The sequence below is a fragment of the Cygnus atratus genome, chromosome 2 (assembly GCF_013377495.2).
Source record: "Cygnus atratus isolate AKBS03 ecotype Queensland, Australia chromosome 2, CAtr_DNAZoo_HiC_assembly, whole genome shotgun sequence".
NCBI lineage: Eukaryota > Metazoa > Chordata > Aves > Anseriformes > Anatidae > Cygnus > Cygnus atratus.
In genome coordinates, this window is record NC_066363.1 from 145191200 (window position 1) to 145216414 (window position 25215).

At 37.3% G+C, this 25215-nt stretch overlaps 1 protein-coding gene across 6 annotated transcripts in view; it reads right to left on the bottom strand.

The window, feature by feature from the left end:
- Positions 1–25215, bottom strand: part of TRPS1 (transcriptional repressor GATA binding 1) — a 214837-nt gene that overhangs the window by 7478 nt on the left and 182144 nt on the right. For all 6 annotated transcript variants that reach the window (XM_035556173.2, XM_035556171.2, XM_035556169.2 and 3 more), the window contains one exon: positions 4254–4376. In XM_035556173.2, coding sequence (XP_035412066.1) covers positions 4254–4376 — 123 coding nt within the window. The remainder of the gene's footprint in view (positions 1–4253; positions 4377–25215) is intronic.

Consider the following 25215-nt stretch of genomic DNA (forward strand, 5'->3'; position numbering starts at 1 on the left):
TAGTTGGAGGCCAGAAAAGTGCCCCACACAGTATTCTACTTATATGGTTTATTTGGAAAATTTCTTTTTAACACTGTTTTAAAGTACAGGTTAAACTTTGGCCTACAGTCAATACCCAAAAACAATCTGTATCTCCAATGTAATATGATTTTTATATATTTGTAACTTTAAATTAATATAAAAATATCCAGAGCTGGAAGAGCACTCACTCTACTACTTGTAGTGATCTAGTTTCTCTCTCCTTATGCCATCTTCTTCTCCTCTTTCACCTATTTGCTTCCCTAATGTCGTCTCATTCTTAGTAGTTAACAATGTATTAGGCAGTGCAGCTACTTGTTAACATTTTACTTTTTATTGAAAATCTGAATCAGAAGAAGTATCCACTTAGATTTAGAGTTTTAATATGCAAAATTTCAACTTAGCAGAAAAATAGCAACTGAACCAATCTCTTCAAAAAGATCAAAGTTGAGGTAAAATGATGTTTAGATAAAATTAGAATATTTTCCATGTAAATTCTATGCAAATAAAGTTTACAGTTTGCAGACTCAGTGGCCAATTAATATACATTAGAATATACTCTCTTTACTAGGAACTCAGTGTAACTTCCTAACTTTTTCATGACGCTGTCATACTGACAAGGTGTGTGAGAACTTACAAATCTGCTGATGTTTATCACATTAAACTTTTATTCATACACTACAAAGCACTTTCATATGGCTTCAGAAAATCCTTTCAATAGTTTGGAAATACTTTTAACCTTACTCTTCATGCTACAGGTGTGAAATCTGATCTTGCTAGTAGTTAAAAGAAACATCTTCATACCTGTGAGTAAGGATCCCCACACACATTTGCAGTTCTGGCTCTTCAACTTACATGCCAGTAGGAGTTAATGGCTGTAGGTACAACTTAACAATACTTCAGTATGCCAATAACTGTACCCATCTGACTAGTCTTTAGCTGATTAAAACAGGGTACTCAGTGGAGTAACACTACTCACATTTTTCTTATTCATAGTACAAAGGTGCAGATAGGAATATTCTGTATGTTTGCAACTAAAGGCAAAAAAAGTTTACTTCCTTCTTGATAGCCAATGAGGCTCTCAATTTAGAAAATAGTGAAAACATTGCCAGAACTTTACTTTTCAAATATTCTGTATCAGATCCTTAATTACACGTTATACGTAATATACAGAGTCGTATCACAATAAGGTTTTTTTTACCATCTCTCTATCAGTTGAGTCTTCCTCCCTCAAATCTATAAGTAACTTAAAAAAAAAAATCAGCAAATAGTTCAATAGATTATTTTGACTAGACTTCCCAGATACAATGGGAAATTGGTGTGACCTCTCTACTAGGAGATCACTTATATCTAATCCTAGAATAATATGCTGTAACTCCTCACAGAAGTAGTCTGAGGATTTAGCCAAGGAATCACTAAGGAACAAAATCTAGTCTTCCATGACTGAGTTAGAGCTATTAAAAATGAGGGATAGCACCAAAATATAAGTGGTCCAATTCATGATTCTGGAGAGACCTTTCTGTGTCAGCAGATGTGAACATTTTGTATGTTTTCAGTGAACTGGAAGCAGCTTTTTTCACTTAAACTGCTTTAATAATTGACCATTTGAATATTATTACACATTTCTTAACACATTTGTCTGCATTAAAGGAGATAAATGTGAGAAATCTGACAAGTTTCATGTAAATGACCCATAGGTAGATCGAAAAACTTTGAAAATATAAAGTTATTCAAGGGTATCATAGAAGTGAAAACCTGACTCCTAGCAGCAATCATTACAAACTTTGCATTTGTCGTTTGATACTTCTTAGTAATATATGACAGACAATAGTTTTCTTACTAAATACCAGTAAAATAAGGGACCGTAGAGATAACTGTATTATACACATTCTTAATTATTGACTTGTTAATGAGCACAGTAGTTCTAGATAGTGATAATCCAATTAAAAGGTAGCTATGAAATGTGCAAACCTAATATAGGTGAATAATTTTACTCAGCTGAGTAGCATAATTTAGTTTAATGGGGCAACTTATAAGGGGAACAGTTCTATTACCTTGGATTTTTATAGTATCAGCCCTTTTCTTAATAACTGCATCATCCTAAACTCCTTAATTCAAAAAATACAACAAATACTTACTGCAATTTTTCCTGAAGAGGTAGATGGGTAAAGAGACATGCAGATAGAAGAAACTTTCATCTTTCTAGTGTCACTCTAAAGAGCATCCCTTTACATGGGATTGTCTCAAATGGTGTCCCAAAGGAGAGATTTGTTTGATTATTTCAGACTCCAACTTACAATGGAGTTGCTATTGTACCACAGTAGTGGCAGCTTAATTAAATTATTTGTGTTTGTTTGGTCAAAGTTCAATTGTAGATATTAATGTCAAATGTCCACTGAATGACAGCTTATTGCCATGCTTGAACAGTGGAGCTGAAAGATTGAGTCACCTTCTCTTTCTCTATATGCATAGAAAGAAGATTGACACTGTATTGCTAATTATTATTGTGGGAAGCACACTAATTTGTTCCCTATGGTTCATAAGAATTATCTGAGCTATGTTTTTGAATTCAGAACTGATTCTTGTAGCTTTCATCTATTCAGCAAGTCATACTAATAATTACGGTAAAGTCCAACACTATAATTTAGAAATGTATATTATAAAAGGGAAAAAATTGAGGTTGTCCATAGAAGTTCTACAAATAACTGGACTCAAATGTCAAATTAATGTTGCAAAGCCAAGCTGTCCTTCTTAAAGTCTTTGTGGATGCTCATGAGTGATCAATTTACCTTAAATCAGATATTGTATCTAGAACTTTGAGAGTTCTCCAGGAAGATAATATTTTCAGCAAGTTCTGGCCAAGATGCTGGCCAGAAATCATGCATTAGTTCATCTTCTCCCACTCAGATTTCATCTGACTGGCTGGGATGTTCTAGAGCTAAAAAACAGTTATTGACCTCAGAACAACAGGACATAGAAAACAAAGGTAATGTTTAAGATTAGTGATGGACTTTCTGCTTTTGAAAACTGGAATAGTTTTCTTTTTTAAGTGGTCTTGATTAAACAAGATTGTTGTATGGCCTGTACACAAGACCAAGGATAAAATTCACAGAAACTGCTAACTGATTTAGAAGCTTATGCCTCAAGTTTATAGAGGCCTGGGCACTTGGAGTGTTAATGCATTTGAAATAGTTTACTGGGTTTTTGATTGTTTGTTTTTAATAGAATTTCTAAAAAATGTTTTAAGAAAATGCACTCTCCCAAAATATAGGGTTTCTGATTTTGGCTCAAAGCCTAGATGTTACATTGCCTCATCACACTCCAAATGGCTGCCTCAGTTTCCTTTACTGAAAAACAGTATTACTTTCTAACTTCATGGGAATGTTGTAAAAATTTAATTAATTAAGAGTCAAAACCTGGTCATGTGACTCTCCCATGTGCTTCAATTAAAGATAGTAGGGATAATATTTAACTATTGGGTCTTAACTTAGATTCTGAGCATTTTGGCATTGATCCAAGGAAACACATAAGCATGGCTTTCCTGGACCTGGACCAAAGCATTCAACAGGATCAAGCCAAGTGTCAATAAGATGAAAAGCAATATACACAATCCATGATTATTACTTATTCCATGCCTGATCTGGAGGGATGCTGAATAATACTCTCAGAAAGTAATGAGTGCCATCACCTGAGTAGCTTCGTTGTTATTTCAGAACCTGCAGCAGACTATAGGAATTCTAGAAAAAAAGAGAACCAAAATACCCAAAGCCCATATCTCTAGGAAATTTGATGTGAAGAATAAAGGGGGAAAAGGAATGAAAGCAAATAAGAACCACAGCAAGGGATATTTTTGATATAGATGTGATCTCTGACTTGAAGAATTTTATTTTATTTTATGATTACGAACATGAGGGCTCTTGAATTTAGAGAGCTTTCATCACAACATTTTGTACGCCTTTAAATGGAATTCCCAGAAAAGAAATAATTTTCCCCTTATTTTGTATCAAAATAATTAAATGCATCACTGGTGATCTCAAACACGTCTACCCACAGCATCCCAGCCTGCTTCATAATGAATCACATCTGATCCCAAAGTGACCATACTGCAAAACCCTGTTAGGAAATTAACTGCAGGCCAGGGAGTGGTACTAATCACACAACCAGACAAGACCACAGCTGCCCAGCTTAGCTGTATAACCCCTTTTTTTCTGAACAAACTAGTAAGTACTTCTTACCGAGTGAAGCTTCTGGTAGAGGCCACACGCATTGCATACATATCCACCATTTGCATTCTTTCGCCAGAGAGAGGTCTTTGTGGTCAGGCAATTGGCACAAAAAACACCCGAGCCTCTACGTCTCTGAAATAGGGAAGAAAAAAAAAAAACACACAGAAAAAAAAAACAGGTCAGAGGTGAGTCACATGATCTGTGGAGTTAGGACAAATCAACACAGGAGTTTTGTCTCTAGACTGGCAACAATGACAGTATAAAACCACACTGCCCATAATGAGGTCAGGTTCAATTGTGCTTAATAGGCACCACTGATTTTCATTATAATTAACCCTAGAGTGATGGATGAGGTGTGTGAAACACCAAAGCCTTTTCAGAATAACAGCTTTAACTTTTTGAACTTCAGGTTTTGTGCATTTAATGATGGTTTCTAAACAGCAAATTCTGAAAACCACTCTGGAAGCTGACAGAGAACATTCTGTAAACTTCTCCTATTTTGTTCACTGCATTTCACAACAGATTATTTCTTTTTAGTTTGCTTGATTTTAAAGTGTGATCGGTAACAGGAATCCTGAAAACCACCATGTTAATTAATTGCAGTTTGTATCTGCGTCATACCAATTCCTTTAACAGAGATTATACTTCATAAATTGAATACACGATATTCAGTTCCAGTTGTTCCCACTTACTTCTGAAATCAGTACAAAATAACATAGATTTACTTCATCCCCCTAAGAACAAGGAGTAACCTCTGCCAAACAAATAAAAGTAGTGTTTTTAGTGAGACCTCTTTCAAACTTCACCTGAAACCCCACAAAACACAGTCTCATCAATGTATAGATATATTCCTTTTATTTTATTCAGGCAAAGAAAGGCACTGTACAACTTTCCTAAATACAAATTGATTTTTAACCAGACTGAGCTGTGCATTCATCAGCTTTCAAAATGATCCAAGAGTATTTAAAAGTAGACACGTTTATGAGTATTGCTCATTAAATTCTTTCTACAGAGTAATGATTTCATTAAACTTCTCATTTAAACAAAAGTTAGGCTGTGTTTGTGGGCACAAATACTAATAAGCAGGAAAAAGAATTCTTTTGCTGAAAAGAAAATCTGAATTTCAACTTTGTTCCTTTTTTCGTGAAGAAAAATAAAAATCAGTAAGACAGCTTCAGCATCTAAGATAAAAATGGTCGAGTATGGGGAAAAAAATGCTTGGGCGAAGAGTGATTTTATTATAAATTAAAAATTACTAACACGATAAGTCAAAATTTCAGGGTTTCATAAAATTTAAGTAATTTATTTAGCTTTAGTCCATACTGTAGAAGACTGGTGTTCATGCCAAAAAAATACAATGGTTATAATTGTACTCTGATACATTTCAAATGGAAAGCTTTCTGCAGACATAATTTTGGCTTCAAGACTGGAACACTTTCTTGGCATTGAAAGGGCATTTGATTCATCGGGTGTTTCACAATGTATCACTAAAAAGACCTGGTGAGCAGCCAGTTCCCTATAGGGTAATTTTTCCATCCAGATGCAAGTGCTATCAGAGGCCCTCGTCAGCTAAACTAATTATGATCTTGCATTTGCTGATGCCTGCTCACTCTAACGTTCGACATCCTCCATTAATCATCAATACAAGGAAAATGAATGAAACGTAAAGAAACGAGGGCTGGTAAGCTGCACAGCCATAAAAATCTGAAATGAGTGCAATAATTTAACAAGATTGGGGAAATGTTTTTAGTGAGCACAAAGTCAGGCTAACAATTGCCCTTTCAAACCAAGAACACAATTTCATTAGTACAGCAGGTTGTGCTACTTTAAGGTGATACAATAAAATCTAGATTGTCATCAAGATAATCTCTCTCTCACCCTCTTACATCATTCCTTACTATGTCTCTTAAATCAGAAACAGTAACGCACTACGTTTTTCTCAATTTGGGTAGGGGGAGAAATAAATAGTAGTTGATGTCCTTCAGCCAACAAAATCTAACATTGTGTATTCAAGACACAGCTCACTCTGGCAAGGCACACTTACCTCCAAGTGAGCTAGAGCTCCCAAATCTTTTTGTGGTTGCATATCCTTGCAAAACTTCACCTGGCCGCTGAAATATTTTCCTTAAGAGTACAATGAAAGCTTCAATAAGCTAACCCCAATTTGGTCCACTTGAAGGGTGAGAAGTTTCCAAGCGGAAATGACTGTATATGGCCAGGATTCAGACACAACTGCATAACTGTTCCTTCCCATTCCTACTTTTTGTCTGTCAGTCTATGGTTTCTTGGTGTGGTATATTAAACAAGTGGAGTCTTAATCTGAGTAAGTCTTCCCACCCTTTCATTTCTGTTTGTGTTACTTGAGTTTGGGAAATACCCCCTACAAAGTCATAGAAGACTTTCACAATATAGAGAGTAGCTTAGAGTTTATAATCTGTATTCACATACACCTGAATGGTGACAGAAGGTGTTACAAGACTGAAATCCTCATTGACCCATGTGGAACTAGTGTATGTTTAAAACATTGAGAAAAGTAACTCCTATTATATTTTCACTTTCACTTAAAGATCTGATTCAGATTGGGTATCGGTTGCAATGAAATAATATAATGCTGACAGCAAGCTGCAAAATATCAAGTTGCAGCTATCTGCACCAAAAACATGCACCTGTGTTTATCTAGTACATACAAACTATTTCTAAAAGTCCCAAGAAGTTCAGCTAGACATCCTTCTCTAAATTTAATGTAAATTTATATTTCTTTACCTTCTTGGTCTCTTATTTCTGTGTCATTTAAAGACCTTACAGAAAAATCAACCATCATTTTTCCCCTGACTAAGTGTTCCAACAAAGAGTAACATACATTAATGAAATAAGAATTAAATCACCTCTAGAGAAACTTAAATCCTGTTGCTTTGCTGTTTTTGTTGTTGTTGCTTTTTAATACAGCGTTTTGTAGTGGGGACGCAGAGCTTTAAAATGGGCTTCCTGGGATGAAACAGGACTGGGGTAGAATCAGACTACGTATTGTGACTCCTCAGATCCCACTAACCGGAGAACTGACCTGCTTGTATACCTGAGACATTTTGATCACGGCTTCAAGAAAAAATGGAAGCTGTTTTTAAAGGCTTGCAATGCCTGTAAGTCCTCTACTCCCAAACCAATATGGTTACTTTAAAAAAGGAAAAAAAAAGAACAGGCCTTTACTTTCCATATCAAGAGTTCTATAAAGCTTATTAGCCAACAGAAATTATAAATAGTTACTTTTTGTCCTAGATGGCAATTAGTGATGATAATTCTACTTCATGAGTCTGTTTGGCTTTGCATATCCAGCTTTTGTATCAGTCAGTAACAATACTGCTGTATTTTTCCAGTAGTCTTGCAAAGGAGCAGACCTTTGAGCTCCAATTCAGCAAAATCTGCGCCACGGCAATGGCCTACAGCCTCAAAAATGCCAGCCACGTGCTTGAGTGCTCTGCTAAGAACAAACCTCAGCCAGCATTTGAAAGAAATATGGAAGCTTTTGCTCTTTTTCAAACATGCACACACGCTTATCATGGTTAAACAATCTCTTAAGATCAGCCCAGAAAAGGTAAATTGACAGAAGTAATCACGGTAGGCTTTGAGCCACAGTCTCAAGTTAATGCCACTGGCACTAACTGGAGGCATCCATGAAATTTTCCTGTACATCCTTGTAAGAATAAACCAGAAGGGTCTAAATAACTAAAATATGTATTTACTAAGTCAAACTTTAATCATCTTGAGCTTTATAACCGCTACATTACAATCACAGATCCTGAAGGGGCCAGTGCAGCAAAGAGCCTGCCTGTCTCTATTTCCATTCCAGTTCCTGGGTCTGGGCATTTAACATCAGGATTGTCTCAAATCACATCGGGCTGAAACTTGGCACATTTTTTTTCTCAGCCCAAATGTAACCTTATTTTTTTGTTGTTGTTTTTGTAACAAAAACTTTATTTAAATCAGTTCAGCTGTTTATAATTTGGAGATTGGCCCAAACTGGGGTGGGGGTAGGAGGGTGAACAGGGGAATTTCAAGTTTCTCAGATAACTTTCTAACAAACCTACAGCCATAGTGGTTTTGCTCTCAGGGGGGAAGGGGAACTATGCACACATTTTAGTATTTTATTAGTAGCAAAGCGACAAGTGGATTATTATTTTTATGTAACTAAGCTATAAAAGTTTGTAATTGTTCTCTGAACATGTATTGCAGATCTCTCTACTAACTGTTTTCCCTAAGTAAGAACCATACTGAAAGCATGTAATTGCATAACAACCCTTGATATGCAGAGTATTTACTCACATTTTTTATGGTTTCATATCTTGACCATTTCAAATTGAACAAGTCTGAAACCTGGTATACACATCATCAAGTCTGAATGGCTAATGTTTTTAACTCCTTAAACAATTTTCACTAGTTACAAGACTTCATTTAAGTAAGGGAGTTATTATTAGTAATTTTTGCTAGCCAATAAAACAGCAGAGAATACCGTAAGAAGTTATTTATTCAGGCACATTGACGGGATCATGCCCTTGTTTTTCACACAAAACTGTTTTAGATTTTAAAAAAGATGTCATGCAGTTTATACAATTTCAAATTTTGTAGCCATGCGGAAGAGTCATTACAATTTACAGTTACACAAGAATACTTTAAAATGTACTGAACTTTCAGATAGTATTTCAATGGAACTTCATTTAGCAAAATACATATTTTAAAAGCCAAAAATGCTGCTCAAGAACTGTGGCTTTTTAGCTAGCTAGACTAACCAAGGGTGCCTGACACTCTTCTAGTGCCAAATACATCCTCTTTTCAAAATTTCTGCCAGAAGATGCTTTTAGAAACTCAAATAGGCTCCGCAGGCGTCAGCCAAGCATTTTTCTTACATCACCCTCTTGGTTTTGGACACAACAAAATTTGTCTTTTTGCTGATTACTTTCACTTCCCCACAACAAAATGACGATACGATGAAGCCTGACTGGATTTTTTGACCATCTCTGGCTTTCCTACCATGACAGAAATGGAGAACATCGTATTCGCCGGTCCAGAATATAAGATGCAGAGAAATCATAAATGTTACCCAAGGATAAGCATATGCCTGACCTATTTCCAGAGACAAAGCTGGGGACTACAACCATACAGGTCTCACTGAAAGCAGGGCTAACCACAGGCTCTGGATGCTCTCTGGCAGCACGGGAGGTCCAGAGGGAAGTGCCAGGAAGCATGCACACCCTTGGCTCAGTGTGAGCCAGGTGACCCTCTGTGGTCAGCACCAACTGTAAGCAGATGGCCTCAGACCCGTAGTCGCCTGTCTGCTGCCATGTGGTTCAGAAAAAAAGACGTTTATGGTTTCAGCTGTATATGCTGTGTTTGCACTGCTGTGATTATTCTGGAGTTTCTTGTTTTACACCTGCAGGTCTTTCCAGGTATTGTCCACTACTCACCCTTATACGAGGCAGCCTTTAGTTTTCTGTGTTTTGGAAAGGCTGAGATTAACTGAAGTTTAAGACCTGGGCAGCAATGCACCATCTGGATGTTGAAATAAGTGCTACTTTCTTCAGTTTAGGATAGAAAAATAATCTTTTAGCCCTCTTTTCTTTTGGCTGCAGGGGCACTCAGACCTTCCTAAATGTGTTTAATCAAAACCGCTTTCTCTCTCAACTATGAAAATAGCCACAACTATGTCCCTGTAAAGTTTCACATTTTAAAATTTTAGTTGCTTTTGCTGTAACTATGTCTAAATTAAAAAGAAAGTCATTGGGCTTTCTTCCCTTCATAACTTGGAAAGCTTTCAGGAATAGACCAGGCACAGCAAATTTTCAACCCTAAAGTATAAGTTGTCAGAAAAAGAGAAACACATAAGGCAGAGTGTTAAAGTAGATCTTGTTTTCAACCTCAGCTATGAGTTAACAGATGCCTCTTGAAGTCAATTTAATGTGCCAAATCCAAAGTCTTCATCTAGGAAATTTTCAAGAACAATTACATTAGAGAGCTGTATTTGAAAGACACATAAGAAAGAGGTTAGGAAAGGCAAAGTAGAAAGAAAGTAGAAATGTCAAGAGTAAAGTTAAAATTACATACCTAATTCATACAAAATGTTTAGTGGAATTTTTAATGCTCTATTTTAACAGCATATTTTATGATATATGCTGTATCACAAACTTAATGACAGGAATCAGGGGTTCTTTAGAGAGTCAAAAAAAAAAAAACAACAGACAGTAAATTAAACATCACTGCTTCACTACTAGTGCAGTATTTCAGAATTCTAACCCTGATTTCCTTAGAGAGTGTAAATATTTTCATGTGCATGTAAATTGCAATTACTATTTTTTTAAGAGCAGCAAAAATGCAGATAAGTAGATTTTGTCCTAGCATCTGTAGCATTTCCCTGTATTTTTATAAAGCTGCCTTAGAGACAGTGACACTTCACTACTTAAAAAACAAAACAAAACAAAAAAGAAAACTAAAAACCCCACCCATCCACAAATAAACACAAAACAAAAGAAAACAAAAAAACAACAAGAAGACAATACAGGCAAGTGAACTCCAATCTCTTTGTTTTACTAAGAATTTTGCATGATTGCTACCAAAGTAAAACATTGGCTGATTAAACTAAACAATTAAATTAAGAACTGTGCAGGTATGCAAAGAAACCATGAAATCAGCTGCTGCTGAATCTCTTTACCTTTATTTCCTCACCCCAGCTACAGAACACCCAACCTTTGTCACTGCAAAAGGACCTGGACCAGACACCCACCTTCAGCCAGAGCCTAAACTCCACGGGCAGGAATTCACCATCATTTTAATCAGCTGTTAAGAGCCATGTGCAACTATATATGATCATAGTACACTTTCCAAGGAAATGTCCTTCAGTTATTAATTTTCATTCATTTGAGCATTTATCTGTGAAAATTATGCAGTTGGCAGTGCATCTCCTTGTTAATTCATATAGGGATGGAGGGTAATTTCGGTTTCTCCCTCAAGATCTGTGGTGGCAAATATATGAAGCAATATAACTTTTTGTACAGGTTAGACTTCCTTGTCACAGTTAGTGGCGGTTCATTTTTAAATGCTATGTGTGAAAAATATGTGTGATCTGCTGTTGGGCCAAATTATTATATAAAGACTAAATAACCAGACAAATACATATCTAAGGCATGAGGCATTTGTAATGAACACTGAGAAACATTTTCTGGTGAAATTGCATGTTAATCTGGTTCACAAAGAGTTAAATATTGACTTAATTTTTCTGGAAAGCGGCTTCCTTCAACCACCTTTTACTAACATATTTTTGAAGCCTGATCCTCAAACTCACACAAACTGATCATCTTTAAATCTCTTTCAGGGCTTTAAACAACAGTGACTGCAGTGTGACACGATCTCTCTTCTGCTGCATTTTGCTACTGACTCCCAGCAGTACGACACAGATCTCCAGGGAGCCAAAATGAAAATTAATTTTAAAAGTTTTATTCACACCAGTGACAAAAAAAAAAAAGGGAATAAAAAAAAAGCAAACTCAAATCTTGCATTTCAGTAACAATAATGATGTCGTTTTGCAATAACCAAATCCTATTCAAGAGGAATAGAAATTCTCTCTCCAATAATTCACCCAGTCAATTACACAGGAAAGTACTGTAATGGGCTGTCCCCCGTCAAACAGCTCACGTACACGACTTCCTTCTCAATTACCAACTTGTCTGCATTGCCATCTGTAAAAACGAACACATACCTTGTGCTGCCAGTTTCTGCTCTTGCACTTCCATTAGTGGAACTGGCTGCAGCTGCTCAAGAAGAAAGCCCTGATTGTCTTTGTTTTCCCAAAACGCAGCACCATTTTTCTAGATTCCTTGTGCCTATCGACTCAAGTAATGTGTTATCTCTGCTGAGGTGTGTTCACAAATATTTAAACTACAGCCTGCCTAATTTGTGTCCTGTTTTTTCTTTACAGTTTACCGCCTGGCACAATAAAAAGCTGCCAGCAGCATCTCTCAGCATCTTTACAAAAATTACAATGTTAGTACCGCAACAAGTTTAATCAGCTTTTTTTAAGAACTGCTGCAAAAATTGCTAAATTTCTGTTTAAGCTTCTTCCCAACTTTTTAAAGCAACTTGACCACTCAGGCAATTTTAGAGCAGTACTTACATGAAGTAGCCAAAAATAAGATTAATATGAAAAGTACAATTTAGGAATAATAGCATTCCTTACTAAAAAAAGGGGTAGGTAGATGTATTAGTGTGTAAGCTGGACAGAGGGAGCCTGGTTTGGGAACTGTGATCCTTGCCCCTAAATAATATAAACGTTCCTCCACTGGCACTCTGCAGAAACAGATTCATGCAGCAGTTGCGATTCTGAGTGGCTGCCTGAAAAATCAGTGCCTGTTCCCACAGATTGCTGCTCCTTCCTGCACACTGCCTGCTTCCAAACGAGCTAAGCTGTTGTTAGCAAGCAAACCTAAGAAAAAGTCATTATGAGCCCCTTGTATTTTTCTAATTTACAAACATTATAACACAGACAAAATTAGACTGCTGCTCTTCTGTTCAGTCACTGCATAGAAGTAGTATTCTCAGAATAGCCCTAAGCACGCTGAAAGAGACATCGAGAAAACTGGAAACGCTTCTGACTTTCATTTCTTGGCACAAAGCAAAAATATCCAAGCCCTGCTGTCTCCAATAGGGAATCTAAATCAATAGTTAGACTCTGTTATAAACAGACTCGCTTTCTGAGATAAAGAGCCAGTTATGAAGGTGCCTAAACATGGAATTAGGTGCTTAAGTTTAGGCATCAATACTGGAGGATTTATGTTTAAGAAGGCACCACCCCGAGTATCCCTCCTTTCATGAAGTAATCTCACTCATCAAATGAATAGATAAAAATGGAGCAAAGATACATCCATATTTCCTTAAACACCCCCCAACTTTGACATGGTAGAAGAACCAGACAGCATTTGCAGATCTCTGCTAAGAGCCAATATGTAACTCTACATATGATAGTAATTGAGGGTCCCAATCCCGCAAGTACTCTGCTGTACGAATGAGCACAAAGCTGCTGGAGTTCTCAGCTTCTGGCATCTGTTCCCACTTCCATAGAAATCAGATGGGCAAAATTAAGTTTTGAGGGGGAAAAAAAATCACAGACATTTAAAAAACATTCCCTGACCTTATTAAAGTCCACGTGATCTCTATTTATATAGAAAATGGCTCAGAAAGCCAGCAGCTGAGAGGAGGAACTCTCATTTGTAGATTTTGGCTGAGGGCTGCCAAAATCAGCAGGGGAAAGGCTCCTCGGGGGTAAAAATTTCAAAAGCCATTAATTGTCATAGAAGCCTCAATCCCACTGACTTTTGATCACCTACATCCTCCCAAATTTGCACCCCAAATCTGGAAATTACCCTGGAAGAATAAGTTCTATTTCTACGTTACAAAATGAGGATCTAAAGTTTTAATGGAAGTCTTCAGGACTCAGGGAGGAAATGTCAATTAGGTGTCTACTTCTTGGTGAAAACCAGTGAGGTTCATTTACCTGGTACTTGTGCTTTAAAAAATTCCTCTTCGGACCATTAATTTTAATTAAAGAAGAAGCATAACAAGAAAATGTTTCTTATGGCAGATATACCTTATACACTTCTTCAGGAACTGAAGTAACTATAATTTGAGTCTCACACAGTCCCCCAGAGAAAGCTGTTACTAGGGAGGGATCCAAAGCTGATCCAAATGTCCACCTATTATTTTCAATACGTTTATGACTGCACTCTTACTGCAGATCTTGTTACGTGCTGTTGCTAGAATGGCTTCCATTCAGAAAAATCAACATTTGCCAACCCATACCACACAATTACCATAGTTATTTCCTATTGTAAGCTTAGGGAGAAACTGTGGTATCCCAGATACCACCGTGTGGTAAATATTGAAAAGTAGTGGCCTTTTTATAATGGACATTTTCATCTAATCCAATCCATTTCAAACACTTCCAAAGAACAAGACAATATAGCAGAGTCTGTGTCTAAGTGGCTGCTTCTAACATAATAATCTTACTCTGTTCTGCAATCCCACTTTCGGCAAAAATATTTGATGGCTTCCTTTTTGAAGCTTTAAGAAGTAAGAATGGACCAGAGTTCATGTTCAATGTTACAGCCATATAGGAAGGTAATGGGGTAAAAAAAAAAAATCTCTTGCAGGAAAGTAAAATGTGCTATCAATAAATTTTACGTTTGTATTTTTTAAAGTTAAACCACCTAAAACTGCCAGCAGCCTCCCGAGCTGCATCAGGCAGAACATCACCAAAAGGTCGAGGAAGGTGATCCTTCCCCTCTGCTCAGCCCGGTGAGACGCATCTGGGTCCTGGGTCTGGTGCTGTGCTCCCCAGTGCAAGAGAGACAGGGACATACTTGAGAGAGTCCAGTGAAGGGCTGTAAATGTGATTAAGGGAGCATCTCTCTTACAAGGGGAGGCTGAGAGAGCTGGGACTGTTCAGCATGGAGAAGAGAAGGCTCAGAGGGATCTTATCCACAGCCATATATACCTGATGGCGAGAATAAAGACTGAGCCAGGCTCTTCTCAGTGGTGCCCAGTGACAGGACATGAAGCAAAGGTACAAACTGAAATACTGAAAATCCCATTTGGACATAATGAAAAATCTTTTTTTTGCAGTAAGGGTGGTTGGACACAGTAGCAGGCTAACCAGAAAAGTTGTAAAGACTTTACCCTGGAGATACTCAAAACACATAGGGATGCATCCCCGAGCATCCTGCTCTAGCTGACCCTGCTCTGAGCAGCGGGGTTGGACAATGTGATCCAGAGCTGCCTTTCATGCTCAGTGATTCTGTGAAGCTGATGAACTATATGAAACTCAAGTATTCTGGGTAAACTGATCCTTTCTTCAACCAAAGCTTCAGTGAGAGGCTGTAGATCATTTGTCACTTATTTGTTGTGTTCATTTCTATCCACTTTAGCCTTAATTCCTACTCGATTGTCTTGAAAAACATTTGAAATTTCATGGTTATAAATATTAAATTAATTAAAATAGACTAAACCAGTAATAATTTCAAAATATTTCAGAGAAACTGCGTGAAGTATCTAATGTAGGTTTTGCAAAAAAATATTCTCTGCCTGTTGTTTCCTATCGAGATACTAATGTCTACTTGTAAATGAGATTCAATACAGGGTGTTGTATAGTTTTCCTTAAAAATGCCATTAAGATGAGAAGGAGAATAGAACAACTGTTGTACATTTTGGAGACATTTCTCCTTAAATAGTGTTTATGTACTGCAAGCATCCCTTCCATAAACAAACCAGGTCTTTGGAACAAGTGAACACAATCTCTGAAGAATCTTTACCAGCTTCTATTTCTGGTACATGATGCACTGTGAATTTTAGGCCAACATGGGCATATGGTCTCCTAGTTTGATAGGAAACATTTCATGGAATTCAAGACAGAGCCACAGCATAATGACTGAAGACCTTAAAATCTGTGATATAACACAAGGTTTAAAAGGAAAAAAAAAAGAGAGAGAGAGAGAAAAGAGAGAAAAAAAAAGAAAAGAAAAACAGATTTCCTGATACAGTGCTAGGGGCAGTAGCAGCATGTAAAAGCACAAGAAAGAGGAAAGTCATGGTAACTGTTAGGGACAAAAGAATACTCTGAATCCCTTATTAATCAAGCTTAACCTCATTAATTAAAATGCCTTAACCAAGCCTTAAGCTCTACTGCCACCACTGCCACCACCACTACCCACCCGGGAGAATCACCCAGTAGAGAAATCAATTTAAAATATATATACACTGTAATAATAATAAACAATATTTATCTTAATAGCATTCATGCAGGATTTTCTGCCTTGGCAACCCTAGAAGCTGGTATGTCCTCTGTATTTTTTGTACTCATTCACATCAGCACCAACAAATACTGTAACTGCACAGTACTGATTCCAGCATCCCTAGAATAATTTTTGTCCTACCTTGAAGAAAGTTGTTCCTCCATTGCTTAAGACACCAGTTTTAAAATCTGCATTGTCAGAATTACTGCTTTCCACCTATGGATTTCATTTCTCCAAAGGATTTGTTTCTACTGCAACTGGCAGGCTGAATTTACTGCTGGGAGCAGTCATTCTCTTAAGTGGCATGCACTTGACAATAGCAGTACGAGAGAGAAATGCAACTTAGTGGGGATTTCCATCATAAGCTCTGCAGGCTGAGGAAGAAATGCACCCACCCTGTCACACACTCAGGCTTCAGTTCATAGTTCTGCAGAGGACTGAAAAATGGCATTCGTGAAATGAAGCTGGAACAAGAGACACAGCAAAATTCCCCCTGCAACCCTTCAGTTAACTTATTTTTCACATCTTCTGGAGGCTTCTTAGACGAAGCTGATTGCGCAGCAATACCTTGTAAAACAAGCTCTCAGCTTCCTTTCTCAAGGGGCATCACCTAGCCACTCCACAGCCTCGTTCGTGGGCAGCTGTGGCTGGGTCCGTGCTGTACCTGGAGAGGTAAGGACCACTGGGCTGCCTAAAAGCGATCACTGTGGTTGTGCAGGCCTAGCACAGGAACTCAAGGACGAACTCTTTGGGTCTGTTCCACTGATCAATACACCAGATTTTGCTATATAAGCAAAAAAAAAAAAAGTTAGGAAACAGTATCCCTTTTCCCTTACTTCTGCTGCTTGTATCACAGTTCATCTGATTTTAAGCAAGACTCCATAAGGCCCACATACACAACTCTGAAATAAAAAGAAACCTCTACCTTTAGACATGCCATACACAATCACAGCTGCTAACAGACTATACTCAAAGCCATTTTGCTTTACTGACGGAACAAAAATCCTGACAGTTTATGAATTCACCTTTCAGTTTAATTCAGGTTTTCCTTAACAGTGAATGTCAAATTGTTTTCCCTCCCTTTCTTTATCACCTACTGGAATCCTTAGGAGTGAGAAGGAAAAAGATGCACACCAAAAAGAAGCGCATTAATAATGACATAACTTTTCTCTAGGGGAAAAAAAAATCTTCCATTTCATCAGCATCTTTGCCAAAAGCTCTCTTTCAGGAACTGAAAAGAGAAGGGGCTTTATTTCCTACATATATTTTATAGGAAACATTTTTTGGTTCTGTGTCATGGACTAGGATTTCACACCTTAGTGGCTAGTCATAGGGAAATGGACATGGCTATGGAAACTTCATGGCTGTGAAACTGTGATAGTAAAATCAGCAGGAAGATGAGGAAGGTGTGGGGAACACTGAATGATTCATGCAGTAACAAACTCTGGACCTTTTGAGGAGATTTTCGGATGGCTGCCAATGCTACCTGCCTATGACCAGTATCCCAGACCCTCTGAAGAAGGGTTTAAATCCAGGCATGATACACAACAAGTCCTGCTCTTTTGAATAATACCAAATATGTAAGTGGATGTGACATGCGTGTATTTTTATAAGAAAAGATCTTTTCAAATCAGGTCACTTCTACCAGTGAGTTATACCTCTACCAAAAAAAAAATCCTGAAAGATAAATACTGGGCCCTGTTTCCTTTATTAATAGCAGTCTGAGTTAATGAGGGAAAAACTTTCAGAAGTTACTATAGAGCAGTGCAAATCTAAGCATTTTAGCTATGACATTCAACAAACCTGTGTTTTGCAACTAACTCTTCCTTTGCCAAATCAGAGAGGAAATCCCTTCCCTTTTCATACCCAACATACCTCCACCACTGGCATGACACACAAGGACAGAAGAAGATGGTAGAAAACAGTGAAAACCTAGCACTGTTCTGATCCCCATCTGTTTTAGACAAAACAAAACAAAACGAAAAGAAAGCTGATTGCACTGAGCTTCACTTTTGCTATTCTAAAGTTAGTTCTTGGCTGATTTTACTACGGATTTGCCATCACCTACCTCTGGAGCCCTGGTACGTGTAGCAATGCCAGGGTAGACCTGGGAGATGTTATCTTCAAGATGGTCTATGTAATTGTGCATTTCAGGAATGAAAGCCCTAGCACTGTAGTACACATCACACGCACAGCTGGGGCTGAAATTTCTACTACATTTCAGTGATTAATGGCCTCGGAATGAAATACAAGTTTCCTACTGAATGTTGCAATCTCCCTACAAATTTGGCCTTGTCTGCTATTTACTGGCTGGGTGTTGGAGCACTGAAAGATCAGCATTGCTCAAACCACCAAGTCTGGTCCCAGGTACAGAGGCAAGGGAGCAGGAAGCCGGGCAGCACTGAGCGCAGTGAGGCGGGTGCAGGCTGGGCTGTAGCAGTCAGCTGCAGTCACTAGAGGGTACTGCGAGGGCACCTAAAGGGTCATGCGATGGCAAGGGATTAAAGAAAAAATTGGGAACACCACTTGGCAACTGGAAATAGCTATTTCCAAGGTAGATCTGCTTTAAAAACACACTATCTCCATCCTGACTTCCAAGCAGGAAGTACTGGCACTCGCAGCAGCACATGCCACCAACAAGCCAAGCAACTCACGCCTTCACGGTTCATTTTTAAACCCTGTGCAATCTGTGGATCATGAGTCACATAGCCCTTTCTTACGCAAAAGGCCAAACAGCCACAAAGAGAAGAGTGAGAATGAAATTCCTATGGTTTTAGCGGTGGTTACTCACAGAAGGCAAGATGGGGATCCCCTTGTTTACGAACAGCATCATGTGAAGCTACAGGGCTATTTAAGAAGTAAAGTAGCAAAAAAAAAGAAAGTCTATCAAAACCTGACCTTTTAATTACTGAAGAAACAGAAAATTAGAATATATTAGAATAGAAATACAAAAACTAGGGCTATACTTAGCAATCATCCCTTGAAGAAATCTTAGCCACCACTTTTTCTGAGTTTATCCATTAAACACTGCTATTCTGTAGAGAGTAAATAACTGCCAAGAAATCTAATGTACGTATTTCAATATTCTGGCGTTTTTAAAGCACACAACCTTTTTCATGCACAACTATCCTTTAATGTGTCTGCCTGAGTTTCCATGCTTTTCACGGAGTAGCAAGAAGGGATGTTGGATGATGCTTGTGTTATACTTTTAAGTTCTACCAGATTTCAGTAATAATTGTGATCAACCAGTGCACTCCAGACTTTATTGCCCATCCTTCTTTTTCCATTTCTTCCATTGATCAACTAGTTAATAGGAGAATAGGAAGAAAATTTGTGTGCAGTGGATAGCACAACATTTCAACTAGACACAGAAGTGGACAAATAATAGAATAGTTGGTAATATCAAGAAAAAATGTTAACATTAACTAGGTTTACTTTTCACTCTATTTAAATAAAAAAAAATTAAGTAAAGTTTCTGTATTTTAGTCTCAGCCAATTTTGGGCCACACTGAATGTTAAATAAACTATTATTTAATCAAATACAGGCATATTAGTCTCACTCCTGCTGACAACTTCAATTAGAGTATTTTTGCTTCATACCAAAAAAAAGGAAAAGGAAAAAGAAAAAAGAAAAAGCTCATGATCTTTAAACTACTATGGCTTCTGCACAACATCTGGTTACAATTTTTTATATATTCAACCATCAAACTTCTATCTCCACAAAACAGTTTATTCAAGATTTGTTTTAATTATCCTGCATTGCAAGCTTCATATGGCTTTGAAAAGGGGGTGAAAGGATTGCTCACGAAGCAGACAGATGCAAACTGAAAAGGACTGTACATTGAAAGATGCTTTTGAAACAATTTTTTAAAAAAATGATAAAAACCTTTATTTCATTGCCAGGAAACAAGTGCTACTTTAACTGTTTCATTACACAATACTTCTTGGCTTGTTCATTAGCGATTTTAATGTATTTTTTGTTGGATCCTAGGATTAAGGCAATCTTTACTAGCATTTTCATTGGAGCCATGCAAGTTTCAAATACATCTTTTCTCTTTTTCTCGCCAATGCCACAGTGGGAACACTATATTTCTAAAAGTGCTAGCTTAAAACAGAAAACATAGCAAAGAAAGCATCTGAATGTGATAAAGTAGAAATAAAAATGAACTTTATGGCAGCACAGAAAGGCCTTGCTCCTACAAAAAAAAAAAAAAAAGTGCTGAATTTTGAGCATGGGAAAGGTCTAATTTAGTTTCATAAGCCTATTCACCTGTGTAAAGTTAAGCACATCCATAAGCTTTTGCAAGATTGGACCTAAGACAAAAATTAAGAAAATGCCTGGGGTTCTGGTTTTATTAAATGCTAGAGCTTCAGTCAGCCAAAGGGACATAACTGCACTTTTCTTAAACGGCTCTTTGGGTGCTATAGCAAATCAATGAGTCATCACTACAGATAGAAACTGTTTGTCTTTCATAGTGGAATCATTGCAAACTTTGGAGAATATGAAACTTCTTATTCATTTGTTTGTGTTACATATATGGATTAATGGCAAAGCAATATGGAAAGTTATGATTTATTTTATGAGGTAACTGCTTTGAAATCCAGCAAATGAAACTCCTTTTTCCTGTTTTTCAGTCAGTCAGCACCCATCATTCCAAGATAGGATATTCAAGCTAACTTCAGGGTTTTTTTCTGGAGTTTGCTTCAGTTGCAAAAGCATGGATTAGCCTACACATGGAATGTTATTTTTCAAGATTTTTTTCTCCTTAAAGATACTCCAGTGAAGCCAGCAGAAGACATAGCTGCAAAAGCACAGCTTATAATCCATGGTCTGCTTGTGAACAGTTGAGCTTCACTAGCTCCAAATCCCAGACAGCAAGCAAACTCTTTTGAGTTTGGTACTGGAACAATACATACAGCTTCTTTTTAAGATTTTTAATGAGAAAACTATTCGTGTCTTAAAGAGGGCCTGAAGAGATGAATTTATTTGGTTTCTGGGAGATACTCTGGTATTAAACCCGTGATACAGTCATGTCTCTGAATCAGTGACCACCAGCCACCAATGGGTCAACACACATGCACTGAAACACCAAAATTTGTCAATCCATGGCCAACCATATCACAATGAGTCTAACCCCTGGAGCCTACTTAATTAATTAGAAGGACCTTGGAGCTCTAGGCTGACTTGCTCAATTCTGGGCCCTGCTTTCACTGGGGCTGTAAGACCTGCTGGAATGGTTTCCCTCAGTTACAGTAATATTTGACACTGCTTGTAACCAAAACCAGGAAAATATAGAAGAATGCCAAACTCCAGCAATATTCAAATTGCTGCTACAAGGCCACTGCTTTTCACGAAGACCTGTCTGGCACTGAGGATGACGTTAGAGAGGAAGCTTTACTTTATCTGAACCAGTCTTTCATTCTCACTTTCAGAATCTCGTGGTTGCACAGAGCTAGCTGGGACACCAGAGACATGACTGCCCACCCCTGTTAGAGTTAGCATCTCAGCATATCAGCAAAAAGGAATTGCTGGGCTCGTGCAGATTAAAGTGAGGAAACATGAATTGTCACTGTCCTCAGTGACACAGCCTGTGAACAAAGGGCTTCAGTATTCGCTGCCTTCTTTCATTTCAGGTATGAAGAGCACAAACATGACTGAGCACAAAAGGAAGCAGCTGGTGAAGTGATCTTTTGCATATGCACCCCCTGACATGCAATTCCAATCCACAATCAAAAGGTACATTTTTAGTGCGGTGGGAATTTAGACACGTGATTTTGATTAATGTTAATGCAAGTCGTGTGTCCAAATCCCTGTACACTACTTTGAGAGTTTATTCCAAAACTGAAATATCATTAAGGTTGCAACATAAACCAATAAGGCTAGGAAATGACACTTCGTTAGTAACCTATTCATTATGAGTACCATAGGTAACTTGTTGTAATGGTGTGGTAAGTGGTTTAAGTGTTTATATACCACCACTGTCAACTGGCTAGAAAAATAAGGTAAAGACATCCAGACACACTAAAAAAATGTTAGTTTCTGCAACTAGACAAATTACTGCTTTAGAATATTTAGTTATGGTGTTGGATGGGAAGATTTTGAGTCCTCTCCCCAACGACATTTGGAGATTGGCACATTTGTTCTCTTTGGAGATTTATACTCATGAGCAGCTCTGCATAATGCAAGAGAACATAAATAGAGGAAAAGAGGAGCTGAAGGGAGCAGGAAAGTGTACTAAGAGTTCCTGTTTAGTCAAACTGATAGGTAAAAGATAAACAACAAAATATTTTTGGTTTTCTCTCTTTCACCAAGGTATACCCCAGGTCTTTATAGCTACAAATACCAAATGTGTAATAAGAAAGCCTACAGTGAGAAAGGATTTCCTGTGTGGGAGGAGGTCTCGTGTCTCCAAGAACTGCTTTTGCTGATGTCTGAAAGTGGCATTTCTGTGGTCATCCCCTTTATGCTCATTCTGCAGAAAACTGCCAAGGCAGGTTTTTCTCTTCCTGGGGATTGTGAGCTAAAGTTTTTCATTTTTTTTCGGCATCATGCAAAAGCCCATGGAAAGAGGAGGTCTCCAAACTTTCCCATGCAGGCAACAGTAGACTTTTTACTGAAGATCAGTAGTGGCTATTTATGAAACTAATGGCTGTGGACCATAATTTGCAATAAACTACTTTTCACACCTTTGTACTGTAGAAAGAAGAGAGTGTTCTTGTGTGTGCATGGGTGTGCAAGAAGAACAGAGGGTACAAAGAAAAGAGAGGAGGAGGGTACAGACAGAGGCTATAGTCAGGTGGGTGTTACTTTACAGAACAAGGTCTTACAGTAACATTTGGGAAATGGGTCTAACTTTCCATGCCATCATTAAAACCAGATGAAATTAAAGATGTAACATCGAATTCAGCCCTTCATATTAGATTTAGTATTAGCATTGTGGATCTCAGGAATCTTGTGCTGTACATGTGTTATGTTACCTCGTTGATAGTAGTAAATTATATGAAAAGATTCAAAGCTTTTAATGTAAATACTGCAAAATAGAATCTGAGAAAAAAGAACTGGTGCTTACTGGAAAGCTCTCTGGATCATAAATATTGATCTTTGTTACACATCTATTCTCAATACTGTTTGCTGTATTTCTACCAAGTTCAGAAGAGAGGACCATATGCTACTAAGATAAATTTGATTTGTAGTATGTAATCTTATTTTATAAACTCATTCAATAGACATACGGAATGTCCAAGTTCACTAAAATGATCTAAATTATGAAGTAGACTTTTTTTCCTTTTTAAAAAAGCAATTGGACATGTCTTATAACTAGTTTTTTTTAACATATTTTCTTTAAAAGTAGATTAGAGGGACACTGTCTTTTGACTTAGTACTAGAAGCAGCAGCATGTGGAGAGCTCAGAGTATGTCATTTTTTTCTTTCTAACATAAAGAAATGTGTGAAGTTCCTAGGACTCTTCAAAACGGCCTAGTAATTGAGCCTGGTTATGGTCTCATTAATGCACAAATTTCATTTGTCACCTCCTTTCCTTGTGGATTATGTGCGTTGATTCATCAAGGCTTGTGACACCTGGTTTTCATTTGCTCTGTTTAGTGCTTCTTTCCTAATCAGTTAGCATTGGGTTGGTGTAAGAAACAGTCTGAAAGTAAATTGTACTATCCTCCTGAAAATGAAAAAAATTCATTTTTTGTTAATATGCAATTAAATACCTTTTCACTCTTATCATCATCTTTGCATGCTTTTCTTTCAAATATGTTTAATAACTTACTTGCTGCAACTACTCATAACATAAAAGGAGCAGACAAAACAACGTACACTTAACAGGGGAGATGTAGGTCTCTATCTAAGCTCATTATTACCAGAAGTAATTGATTTTAATTCATGTAAATGTAAGTGACAAGAATAACACAGGCAAAATTCTTTCTTGCTGGACTACAATATCCTTGTTAAGTTGTAGAGTTTAATAATGAGATGTTCTCACATAATTTTCCCTCTGCCTTCATTCTTTACTTTGCTTTTCTAAAATATGTATCACTTCAAATATTTCCATTCTGTGTGTCACTGGCAAATGCCAAAAATAAAGAAAGAGAGATCTGATAAAGATAAAGCATGACAAAAGTTTCACGGATAATTGCCTTCACATATCGAGTTCAGCTCTCATCTCTCCTAATTAGCCTCATTACCATACCTTAAGACAGACCAGCAGTCACTCAAACTCCCTGTTTTTTCTGTCAGAACTATTGCTGACAGGCAAATGGACAACACATGCACTGAGTGAGTCTATTCTAGACTATTCTTTTACATGACTAGCCTCCAGCAGAAAACACAAAACAATAGGTCCTCTATAAATGTATAATGAAAGTATACATACAGTGTGTGAATGCTCAATAAATTATTGTTCTATTCATTGCTCCACCATCACTTAAAATGAGGACAATAAAAAAAAAATCATTCTCATACACTATCATTCTCTAGAATAGCAAAGAGATCAAAAACAGCACAGTATTTCACTATGACTGATACACTCTTCTAGGGCAGCCTCACCAGTCACTGAAAAAAATCACTTGAGTATAGTAAAGCCTGAATATGTCCGTGTAGTACTGCTTTTAGCACGCCCACATTATCTTAGGAAGCTTTTTGTTTTTACAAACCATGTTCAAATGAAAACACTACGACCCCTTGCTCATATTCATTTAAAATTAGCTCGTAAAAAGTATCCACAGAAACCTGCAATAGTTCACAGGGGCACTAGAAATATTTTAATATTGAACTCCACTGGCTATCAAAACATAAAACTGCATAATGGGAAGCCACTGAAACACCTCACACTGTCCATTTCTTTTCTATTGTCCTTTCAGTCACACATTGCATTATATTCAGATACGTGGTACTTTGTTTTCATTTTCTCTAAGATGATTATAAATTTAATTGTGTCTAACATCTAACAATTCGGATATTTTTTTCTATTACTACCTCCTGTTAAACGGTACAAATTTTTAGTGACTCATCGTATTTTCCTACACGCAGTACCACCAATAAAATAAAAAAAATGTGCTTCATAATTTTGCTAACATACATTCAACGCTTGCCATGTCATTTACTTAAGAACTCAGCATTACACAGTTTCTGGTCTGCC